The sequence below is a fragment of the Plectropomus leopardus genome, chromosome 13 (genome assembly GCF_026936395.1).
Source record: "Plectropomus leopardus strain MGB_pleo_1.0 chromosome 13, ASM2693639v1, whole genome shotgun sequence".
NCBI classification, from domain to species: Eukaryota; Metazoa; Chordata; class Actinopteri; order Perciformes; family Serranidae; genus Plectropomus; species Plectropomus leopardus.
In genome coordinates, this window is record NC_142188.1 from 26,861,675 (window position 1) to 26,873,493 (window position 11,819).

General features: G+C 38.4%; 1 protein-coding gene across 4 annotated transcripts; it reads left to right on the forward strand.

Annotated features, from left to right (window-relative positions):
- Nucleotides 1–1,693: 1,693 nt before the first annotated feature.
- On the forward strand, nucleotides 1,694–10,525 carry csgalnact2 (chondroitin sulfate N-acetylgalactosaminyltransferase 2). 4 transcript variants are annotated; one of them, XM_042502479.2, is made up of 8 exons: nucleotides 1,694–1,848; nucleotides 4,723–5,560; nucleotides 5,653–5,869; nucleotides 6,039–6,140; nucleotides 6,238–6,416; nucleotides 6,531–6,625; nucleotides 7,671–7,752; nucleotides 7,853–10,525. In XM_042502479.2, exons 2-8 carry the CDS (start codon nucleotides 4,909–4,911, stop codon nucleotides 8,143–8,145), a joined length of 1,620 nt encoding a protein of 539 aa, XP_042358413.1. In that variant the 5' UTR covers nucleotides 1,694–1,848; nucleotides 4,723–4,908; the 3' UTR covers nucleotides 8,146–10,525. The 4 variants fall into 4 exon arrangements, with proteins under 4 accessions (XP_042358413.1, XP_042358414.1, XP_087942836.1 ...); XM_042502480.2 differs by lacking the exon at nucleotides 1,694–1,848 and adding an exon at nucleotides 4,336–4,462; XM_088086710.1 differs by lacking the exon at nucleotides 1,694–1,848 and adding an exon at nucleotides 4,357–4,406.
- Nucleotides 10,526–11,819: the final 1,294 nt, after the last annotated feature.

Here is an 11,819-nt window from a genome sequence, read left to right on the forward strand (position 1 = left end):
GTATGTCTCTTCACCTCATCTCTCTCAAATTGATAGTGAGCTTTTGTTCACTAACTTCCATCCTGCACTCGTGAACATGATATTTCAGGAACGCATTGAGACAATCATCAGTGACATCATCTGTCTAATTCTTGTGAACACGACATCTTTAGAATCAATTTATTTTAAATGTCCACTTGGACTCGAGGATGAACTGATTATATTTTTGTGGTCAAAGGTCACGGTGACCTCAAAAAAACATGTTTTTGGCCATTACTTAAGAATTAATTGATAATATAACAACATTTTATACAAATGTCTGAAAGGATAAAGTGATGACATTTTATATCCAAAAGGTCTAAGGTCAAATTGGGCTACAAAAACACTTTTCAGGCATGTCATATCTCAGGAGCAGATGAGATTTGGTCAGATACTGAACTGGTGATGAAAATCTTGTGTGCCCACATTGAAACTTTGTTGCTTGTATAGATCGTAGATATTAGGTTGAGTCTCAGTTTACCTCCAGACATAATTTGTTCATTATGCAGTCTAGTTTTAAGATATATTGACTTACTATTATTAAATATTGGCAGGAGTGTTCTGGCAAACATTTGTTCTCAGATGCCTTTTCATGTGTAAATATTCAATGTCACAGTATAATGCAAACTTTGTGAGCCCTTTTATTACCCCTGAGTCTCCACTCTTGGCTTTGCTGTAAGCAAATATTTATATTGAGGTGTTGATTAAGGTTTTAGTTTGTTGGGTTTTGGAGGAAGAAATTTGTATTCAAGTTTAGTTTCAGCTCAAAATTCAATAGCCCGTTTACTTTTTAAAGCACACTGTAAAACTTAAAATAAAGCTTTTAATAAGGATGTCTGAAGTAGACAGGGTGATATATTGGTTCTAGGATGTAGGCAAAACATTATACATATAACCCCTTTCTTCCTTATCTCAGTGCTGACCATGCTCTGTAGTTTTTATGATAGGTGAATTTTGAAACTCTTAATTCTACAGTTCTGAATTAGCTGGTTGACTCCTTTGTGACTAAAACACCATCACAGCATCCTTCACAAAAGAAAAAAAAGAAAGAAACTGATTAAAATAACTCTGTGACAGACTGGTGACCTGCTCACAGTGTCTCAATGATTTCCGCATAATGTGTGCTGGGAGAGGCTCCAGACTGCTGCCACCCTTAATGGGAATTAGTAAAGGAAATGAATAAATGACTAAAAATAGAACCTCATACGAACATTTCCTTGTTTACTGAATGCACAATAGCGATAACAGATCCCATGTTTGAGCACTAAACGAGTGATCTGTCTCCAGTTAGGGCCCACTTCAGTAGTAATTCAATTCAGAGATGTCAGCAAGTTTATCATCACAGATAAGAGGTTTTATTTACCAGTTGGGACAGAGAAATACAAAACAGGAACAAAAAAACCCCACTAAATAATGAACTTGTAATTAATATTTACAAAAACATTGTTTTTTTCGGTGCGTGCATTAATAAACAAGTGGCATAACAATACATGGTCCAGCTTTCAATAATAATAATAATAATAATAATAATAATAATAATAATAATAATAATAATAATAATAATAATAATAATAATAATAATAATAATAATAATATGTAGATTTTGCTGATAATTAAAGCTTTATTATTATGACCAAGAAGCCTCAGCGTGTTTGATGACGACGCTGGTTAGCAAAGCTCTCATTGGTTAGTTGTTGACCGGAAGTAGACTACGACCCACTCTTTTCTCTGTGCTCCGTGGCATTTTGCAACACAGGCTACCTGCTGCTGCTGGATTTACACATAACCGCAGCTTTCAACGCGGGCAGGAATGGACAAAGACGGCAATAGGTGAGCAGTTGGTTTTATAATACAAAAACGGCTTCGAAGGCTCTCTGAGAGACATAAAATAATGTGAACGCGAAGTGAAGCTCCGAGCATCGCTAAGCTAGCTACAGAACCGTGCCAATATCCGGCCTGGAGCTTTCAAAGTAGGTGCACGGGCTAATGCGCTGAGATTTAGGCAACGGTTTTATAAAGCAGTGTGCTAAATTGCTACAACACAACGTAATATTTTAGCTAGCACAGTGCACGTTGTTGTGCATGCAGGACACGATCTACATGCCGAATTTAAATTAAAATTTAATGTAAACTAGTGCTCTTCAAGACTTCACCAGGCTGCTGTCACAAGTTTGTTTCCAGTTAAAACACAAGAGTAACCAACTCCGATCATTTCAAAGACATGTTGAGAAATAACAGACAGAGTGTCATACTGTAAACACAACCAACTTTTACCTGATTAGGTAGTCTCATTCTTTAGTAACAGTTGCATTCACCCGAATTTACAAGTCCCTGTTGATATACCAGTGTGTAGTTTTTATGGGTTTTTACAAGACTGTTAGTTTAGACATGAGGTTTATCCAAACCAAGACTAATGTATCAATGTGAAACTTGCACTGTAGGTTTCAGACTTTCCTGTGTTTCATTTATCCTTGAGCATAGTCCCTGGCAGCCAGAAAAAAGACAAAACTTAGATAAATGTAGGACATTGTCTGTAAAGCATTTCTTATCATGTCAAAGTGATGACTAGCAGGAGTTTGTTGTGACTTTTTCTTTGCATGTGAGCAGATCTTACAAGTGACAAAGCTCAGTAATAAATGTTTCTCACATTTTAATATGGCAACACTGTACATATAACAGATTGCATAAAATACATGAAAACAGGAACAACACATGAAACAAAAAAAGCACACTTCAGCTTTTGAATAAGTTACACAGTATGGTGGTCACATCTTTATAACACGTCATTTAGCCATTATTTTAGGTTAGGCAGACTGTTTCATGTGTGAACTGCTCTCACTGAGAAAGCTGACTGTCCAAAAATAAGCGGACCTTCTCATAGGCATTACACAATCCCCTATTGCCACAGATCTTGTGTGTCTATTGTCAGTTGTTTACTGTTTTATAAAAAGCTCTAAAGTAGGAAGGGGCCAAGTCAGAGTCTTATATAAAAGAAAAGCATCTTTGAATTCGATGAAATTGTTCCAGCTCAGTAAATTCAGATTTCTCAAACTGAGGTTCACACTGTAAGCTTAGTATTTGTTTCTGTTTTCATGACCTAACTTTGGGGCAAACATCTTGCTCTGTTAAATTCTACAGAAAGACAAATCAGACAACAGTTCTCAACGTACAGTTTTTGTTTTTGGTTCCACTTTTTTGACTGGTTAAATCCATGACAGTCAATCAGCAAAGGCCCTCTGTGAATATTTGTTTATAATGAGCTATGATCTCCAAAAGTCATGTTTTAGTTTTACTTTTGATTTATGGCATGTAAACATGAAACTGCTGGATTTCTGTGTGGTGTTGCAAATTCATAGTAATTTTCAAGCAGAGAGATGATACACAAAGTGGAACCTAAGAGTAAAAATAACATGTTTGAGGGAAGAAAAAAAAAGTTTGATTGCTACCATAGTTTTTTGAAACATTATCGCAGTGGTTCCAGCTCTGGCCTTTGGACTCGGAGCCCCGCTGGTTTTCATTATAGCCGTCTAGAGCCTGATTTACATCTGTAGACCAGGTGAAGACTATGTGTGTCAGGATAGAAAAACAGCATCTACATTGTGTGCTTGGGTTTGGAGCTGAAGGTTTGACTGTGTGACCTTCATGAAAAAATTGAGTGTGGTATGTGGTGTATAAGATGAGGTGTAAAGGGCCCTGTGTCTGGTCTTGTATAAAGATCTTTTTAGCATTTAAGTCACATAATAAACAGGAACAGTGGGGAGCCAAGCCCCTCTAACAATAATTACGCCTGCATTAAGCATCTTTGTACAACCAAGTGTTAAAAATATTAAAATATATATTTATTATACTGTATATATTTATTTTATCTTATTATTATTATTATTTTTCTTTTTTCACTGTAACTGTATGTTGTACTTGTGTATGTATCTTAATGTAAATATTCACTTTTTGTCTTATTTTTACCATAGCTGTTATTGTATGTATGTAACCTTAATATCTTATCCTTTTTTCTCTTCTTTCTCTTCACTAAAAGCCTAACTAGGGACTGGAGTTGGAAACTAGCAAAAGTTATAATCTCTATATGTGAAGCATCAGTTACTACAGCTTGTACTTTGTGTATTTGCATTGTCCCTATCAAATACACAACAAATCCCACCCTCTAATCATCCATGTGACCTAAACTTCACTTGGGCTCTCTACGGTTGTTTTGCATAGCTGGTCTGGAGATTGTAGGGCTTTTATTTTGAAGAGAAAGCCGTTTATCCGGAAGTCAGTCTTCAGTGGCGTGCTGTGGAGCTCGCGCAGCAGTTTTCCTCTGAGCTGTTGTTTAGCTCAGCCGTGTGTTATCCTCCAGGTGAAGCTAATTCCTGCCCTCCGCGTTTCTTCAGGTTTCACTTCAGTCTTTAGCAGGCCAAATCCTAGTAGTTGGACACATAATTAAAATGTAATCACAGAAAAATGTTTTATTTATTGACCGAATTAAATTAAAATCGCCAGTTTTGTTAAAAAATACTAAGGTTTCTTGAACGGTAACACAGTGTTGTAGTAAGTAATATTGTGTTGTTATCTAGTAGTAAGTAATATTGTGTTGTTATCTGGTAGTTATCCCTAATGTTTAAATCTGAAGGAGAATAAGTCATCTGAAAGTGTCTGTGTATAGTAAAAGATTTGTTGTCTTACTGTGGATTTCTGTGATTTTCCCAGGTGATCATTGCATGGATTTACACAGCACAAATGTATGAAGACACCAAGAAACAAGACTTTCACAACAAAATGACCTTAAAGGCCCTTCCAGAGCTCTAAGATGACGTGCAGGAGCAAATTGTGAGTAATGTGATCAGAAGGAGAAGGAAATGCAGCCTTGCCAGCTATAGCTTGTATGTGAGCGTGATGCCCAGGCGGGGGTTGACGCTCCAGGGCCGGGTCCGCTGGCTCTTCCTGAGCCTCTTCCTGCTGCTGGTGCTCCTGCTGTTCGCATACCTGCTTGAGTGCACCCCTCCGGCAGACGTCAGCCTGGCCCTGCCCGGCCTCGCAGGAGAGAGCTACGGGAAGGAGTACTACCAGGCCCTGCTGCAGGAACAGGAGGAGCGCCACCTGAACCGTGCCGCCAGTCTCAAGCGCCAGATCGCCCAGCTCAAGCAGGAGCTGCAGGAAATGAGTGAGAAGCTGAAGCTCCTGCAGGACAAGAAGGAGCTCCCTGGGGTGCAGGGTTTGACCGAGACGAAAGACCAAGAGCCGGGAGATCTGCTGGAGTACCTGCACTCTCAGATCGACAAGGCTGAGGTCAACACGGGGGCACGCCTCCCCAGCGAGTATGCCCTGGTGCCCTTTGAGAGTTTTACCTCGTCCAAGGTGTACCAGCTGGAGATGGGGCTGACGCGGCACCCAGAGGAGAAACCTGTCCGCAAAGACCGCAGGGACGAGCTGGTGGAGGTCATGGAGGCTGCGCTGGACATTATTAATAACCCTGATGAGGAGGACGGTGTGGAGGAAGACATGCCGATGCAGAGACAAACCTACACAGAGGGTCACTTTACTGAAGGTAAGATCTACACCGCCTGACTATGGACAGATGAATGATGACTGCACGTGGTGCGTTTTTTCAGTTTAGCATCGTTTTTTCATACTCCACAGGACTGTACAGGACAGAGCGAGACAAAGGGACGCTTTACGAACTCTTCTTTGCCAAAGAGGATTCCAGCAGCTTCCGCCACGTCACGCTCTTCAGACCTTTTGGTCCCTTGATGAAAGTCAGGAGCACATCTGTAGAAACATCAGGAATGATTATTAACATCATCGTGCCACTGGCGGGCAGAGTAGAAACTTTCTCACAGTTCTTACACAACTTCAGGTGAGAATGAACCAGAAAGTGTTGTCTGTATGTCTGTTAGACGTGACCCAGCACGCTCATTTCAAATTTGCATTCAGTTGACGCAATGCCCAGAGTTTAATTGTTATTGTGCAATAAGATACACCCTTAATGTTGGAATTAATCACAAACATTACTATTATGTTTTTAGGGAGGTGTGCATACAACAGGACAGACGAGTACATCTCACGGTGGTTTATTTTGGGCCAGAGGGCCGACAGGAGGTGAAGTCATCTTTGGAAAAAATGTCAAGGTTTGTCCTTTGAGAAAGAGCTTTTGATGTGTTTGAAGTAGTTTCGTGGTAGTTCTGTGTCATGTCAATGAAAACTTTTGCATGCATTGTTTTTCAGGGAGGAGAACTTCTCCAATTACACTCTGATCCCAGTGGACGAGGAGTTTTCACGAGGTCGGGGTCTGGATATCGGAGCGCACGCCTGGAAGAAAGGCGACGTCTTAATGTTTTTCTGTGACGTTGACATCCATTTTACCCTCGACTTCCTCAACACCTGTCGTCTCAACGCTGCTCCAAGTATGTTTTCACATAATAGTGCCCAGATTCTTGTGTTAGTAGCTTTTGTGAACTTTTGTGTACAGGTAGACTGTCACCAAATGACTGAGTTGTACTTAACTGTTTGTTTTGTAGATAAGAAAGTCTTCTATCCAGTGGTGTTCAGTCTGTACAATCCTGCCATAGTCTATGGAAATTTGGAGCTGGCTCCACCTACTGAACTCCAACTGGTGAGGACTGAACACTTAACTCTGAAGAGTTTTTGTAGAAAAAAAAAGATTTAATATGTGTTCGTTAAAGATCCCCATTACACATTTTAGGACATAAAAAATTCTGCTTGGAATGATAATTTGCATCTGATATTGCTTTGACACACACACACACACACACACACACACACACACACAAAAAAAAATGAAGTTGCATCTACTTTTTCGCCTGCATTGTAAAATCTAGAATCTCTAAATACACAAATATCGTGCATTTTAAAAGTTTAACTCCTGGTCAGAGATGTTACTTATGTCACTGAAAAGTCCATTCTCACTGATTTATACTGGTGGTTTAAGTTTACACATTGCACTTGTGTAATTTTTCTTCTAAACTATAAACTTGTGATGTAATAAAATCATCTTTATCATTCACATCTTGAATTCAGATTTAAAGGGACAGTATCACAATCAAAAATACATGTTTTCCCTCTGATCTGTAGTGCTGTTCATAAATCTAGACAGTTTTGTCGTGAGTTGATGAGTGTTGGAGATCGGCTGCAGAGATGTCCGCCTTTCTCTCCAATATAATGAAACTAAATGGCAGTAGAAGGCTTGTAGTGCTCAGAGCGCCCAAAAATACATTTGAAAAACTAAGTAACAATGTTTCTTTCCAAAAATCATGACCTGGTTACTCAAGATAATCCACAGACCTTGTTGTGAACAATTTCATGTTGGAAATATTTTCTTTCTACTGCACTTACACTCGCCAGGCGTATCACCACGCAGAGGAAAGTGTGCATCTACCCATGGAAGTGAGGAAATGAAAGTGAAAAATGTGTATTTTTGGTTTTGGGCTGAACTGTCCCTTTAAGGTGAACACAGCGCTCTGGTGTCACATTGAAGCCTAAACACCAGAGAGAAGTGAACAATAACTAAAACACATTTTAGGGCGAAATAGGGCTTTACACAGGTGCTTACATAACATTTAAAGTTAATTTCAGTTCCACCAAACATATGAAGGTACCATTTTTTTATTTATTGTAATTAAAAATATCTTTTGACATAGATTCACAAAAAAGATGCTGGATTCTGGAGAGACTTTGGCTTTGGAATGACGTGTCAGTATCGCTCAGATTTCCTAAATATTGGTGAGCAGCGATCAGTTTATGTAATTAATATATTAATAAATATTCATAAGCAACCTTTAACATTAACTGTAACATTTTTGGTTGAATCTTATTCCTCCAGGTGGGTTTGATCTTGAAGTCAAAGGCTGGGGTGTGGAAGACGTCCACTTGTACAGGAAGTACCTCCGGAGTGAGCTGATAGTGATTCGGACGCCGGTGTCTGGTCTCTTCCACCTGTGGCACGAGAAGCAGTGTGCGGACGAGCTGACGCCGGAGCAGTACCGCATGTGCATCCAGTCCAAAGCCATGAACGAGGCGTCCCACTCTCACCTGGGCATGCTGGTTTTCCGAGACGAGATTGAGGCTCACCTACGTAAACAAGCCTTCAAGACTCAGAGCAAAACAGAGGACTGAGTAAGCCTCTACACACCCATCATCATTCCGACGTTAAGACTGTGAGGTGCTGACATCATTATTATCGCACTACAGCAACAACATGTTTACACGGATCTTTCTGCATTTCACAGCTCAGCTGTAGACAGATGAATGTACAAAAACGAGCATTGATCAATGTGAAATTTCACAACCCGGTACAACTCTTAGTGAAGAGCTACAGCAGTGTAAGACTCAGATAATCTTATGTAAAACAAGTAATGTATCCTTTGGATTTAGGTTGGCATTATATTTTACATATTCATACTTAATTCAGTAAGCATGCCGTTATTATCTTTGGAAACGACTTCTCACTAAGCCATCCCACCGGCTTCAAACACAGCACCTGACATGCAAAAGGTTTTCACCATTTTCACCTTCTCCTCTGTGTAATAGTTCAGATTTATTTTGAACTGGGGTTATGTGAGGTACTTATTCACAATCAGTGTGTCACCGACTGTAGATGTCAGTTGGTTTTCAGCCGGTTAGAGAAGCAGGCTGGAGTCCGACATGGAAACGGAGCAACTTTCTGCAGTGGGTGAGGACCAGCAACAAAATATATTTTAGCCCCCTTAAAGTCCCGCCTAAAACAGTGCATATCAGTTTAAGTGTGCGCGATATTGAGTTTATTTTCACTGCTTTACCTTAATATCAGACAGCCCATCCCAGTGAGGAGGCTTTAAACAACTTCAGTTCCCCAACTATGTTCTTTTGTAAAGCCGGACTCCTTTCGCAAAAACAGTCATTTTGGCTCACTGAACACAGGAGCTGCTGCTCTACTGCTGCTTTTATCAGTTAGTTTGTGTTATTGTGTGACTTTGGTGAACGCAATCTAATTTAGCCAATTTAAAAGCCAAAGTCACACAGTAACACAAAGTGATTGAGGTAGCAGTAGACTAACAGCTCCTGCTTTTAGGAATGTCAAATCACTGTTTTTCTAAATGGACTCTGGCATTGAAGAGGGCGATACAGCGGCTTGCAAATTAGTATTGGAAATTGCTGTCAGATGAAAAGGTTAAGCAGTGAAATACTCCCAATATAGTGTACACTGATTCTGACTGTTTTGGGTGTAATTTTTTTTTAGGTAGCTAAAATATGATTTGTTTCCAGCAAAACCACAGCAGCACAAAGTTTAGGTTTCACATCGGACTCCACCGCGTTTCTCCTAACCGGTGGGCGTGCTGACTGCCATCTACTGTCTGTAATACATTAACTATGGACAAGTCCCTCAAACAACCTCACTTAAAAAAGTCTCAACTATCCCTTTTACTACATTTCACTGCTGAATGTGACCACAGCTGTTACAGCTAATTTCTGCAATCCCCCCAAAATATCAAACATAATCAAATACTGTAGAGTGGCTTTTTTAAAAGAAAGAAAGCAGTTACAAAAGGATTTTAAAAAATAAAGTCCAACTATTTATTTACTGTGTACAAAAGGAAAAATAAGAAGTTGCACTTTGTTGAAATGGAAGTTAAAGAAAAGTTGTCCCCACATGAACCAGTTACATTTCTTCTGACAGCTGTCGGCAAGTTGAACGTCAGTGTATTGGCAGTTTTGTGAGGAGCCGTTCTTTTAGTATTATATTTATAGGTTGTTTCAGGCTGGCAATGTTTTAAAAAGGGACCTTTTTTTGTGTGTTTAATGTGACAATCAGTCACTGACCTCCTGTGCTGATGACAGCTCATAAGTGATGAATTCAACAGAGAAGCATGCTGATTAAATAGTTAAAGAGCCAGGAGCAAAGATGTGTTATTCGCATGCAGCGCTATGATATCAGGTCTTTGAGGACCAGTATTATTGTCTAAATAACATAATTAATAAGATTACTCATTTATGCCCGGTGAGAATGACTCACTTTATGATTCCTAATAATACTGGACTGAGTTTGAATGTTACAGCCACTCTTGTAAATAGTTTTCTAATATTTCTTTATTTGTGAGTTGAATACTTTTGTCGTACGTGCCTACATGCTTCAGTGTGACAGGAAATGTTTTTGAAATGTTATTCCATCTCATAGTGAGAGGATGTTACAGCTGAACAGTCACAGAGGTTAGCGATGTAATTTTGATGAATACAGCTGTCCAAATCATACATAGATCCGGCAAGAAGTGCTTTATTTTTCTCACAATGAAAGCAGGTTATTCTTGCATCTCATGCTGTACTGTAATTTTTTTTAATCCATATTTTTGCTAATATTACAGCTTTTTGTAGATAGTCTTTCGGCCTCCTCACCCTGCAGGAGAAATGTTATGCGTCCTTCTCTCCGCTGAACTGAACAATTCAAACAGAAAAAAAAACTGCAAGGAAATGATTTATTTTAAAAATTTTGGCCATTAAATAAAACTCACAGAAGACTGCATTAACTGCTGCTAAGTCATAGTCATTTCTGTCACTGTTTGCACATGATTTGATGATACATACTTTGAGTTCTGTAATTTATACTATAAACATGTAATGTCAGACACTTTAAGCGTCTTTGAATCTACAAGCTCATTTGTATGTTTAATTTAATACAAATGGCATAATACAGTTATATTATTTGTCTTCCTACAATGAACTACATGAATAGAAAATAAAAGTGAAAAAAAAGAAAAATCAAAATTCAGGAAAAATAACACGAAATAAACCAATTGGGAATCAGACAGGCTTATTTTCATCTCTGGTAAATGTCATTGTATTAATCTGCGATCTTCTCTGGATGGAGCCATGTGGTTTTGTAGATCTCTGGAAAACTCCCTATGGCCCTATGAATTAAAAAAAAACACTCAGTACTGAAAAAAATAATGGCGACAATATTTTGAAGAAATACAATGATATTTTTACAACATATACATAACATACTAGGACATTTTTTACGTATATCTTACAACATGCCATACTATGACATACTATACCATGACTTTTTTTATACTATTTTGGACAACATGCCATATTATGATTTTTTTTGTGGTATTTTGAATGACATACATTGGTATGAGTTTTTTAGGCCATTTTGGAAGATATACTATACATGATGTTTTCAATGCCAACTTAGACTAAATACTCTAGTATATCTTTTTTATGCTATTTTGAATAACATACTATAGTGTGAGTTGTTTTTTGTAGTTTTGATGATATACTATTCGACTAAATTTTTCATGCTGTTTTGGATGACATATTATACAATGACTTCTTTGTCATATTTTGGATGACATACTATACTATGCCTTTTTTTCTCACATTTTGGATGGCATTTTATAATATTACTTAAAGGCATATTTTGGACAAAAGAGTTTATGACTATTATATGTCTATGACTTTTTTGGACAGCATGCTATTTTTTTTTTTTAATGTAATTCAATTCTGTGAATTCTCTGTCATAATTTCCATGACATACTTAAGCAATATCACAGTAGAGGGAGTGACGTTGTTTTTGTATATCATCACGGCTATGATTCGGTCTTAGGCGAATATAATCACAGCCGTGAGGATAGACAGCACAACACGACCTCAAGTGTGATATTGCTTTCATACAACAGTTCTACAACAGTTATGATGTTATTGGACTTTTTTTGGCTTTCTTCACAATGATGTGTTTTGACTTTCTATACTATGACCTGGTTTGAAATGCTATTTTATGTAGTTTTCAGCTGTTTTTTGGGCATGTCATATTT

Excerpts from the sequence above, each read along its gene's own strand:
- csgalnact2 (XM_042502479.2), top strand. The coding sequence starts at position 4,909 with ATGCCCAGGCGGGGGTTGACGCTCCAGGGCCGGGTCCGCTGGCTCTTC. Across the intron at positions 6,141-6,237 it reads TCTTTGGAAAAAATGTCAAG|GGAGGAGAACTTCTCCAATT; the intron begins GTTTGTCCTTTG and ends ATTGTTTTTCAG. Across the intron at positions 6,417-6,530 it reads TCGTCTCAACGCTGCTCCAA|ATAAGAAAGTCTTCTATCCA; the intron begins GTATGTTTTCAC and ends TTTGTTTTGTAG.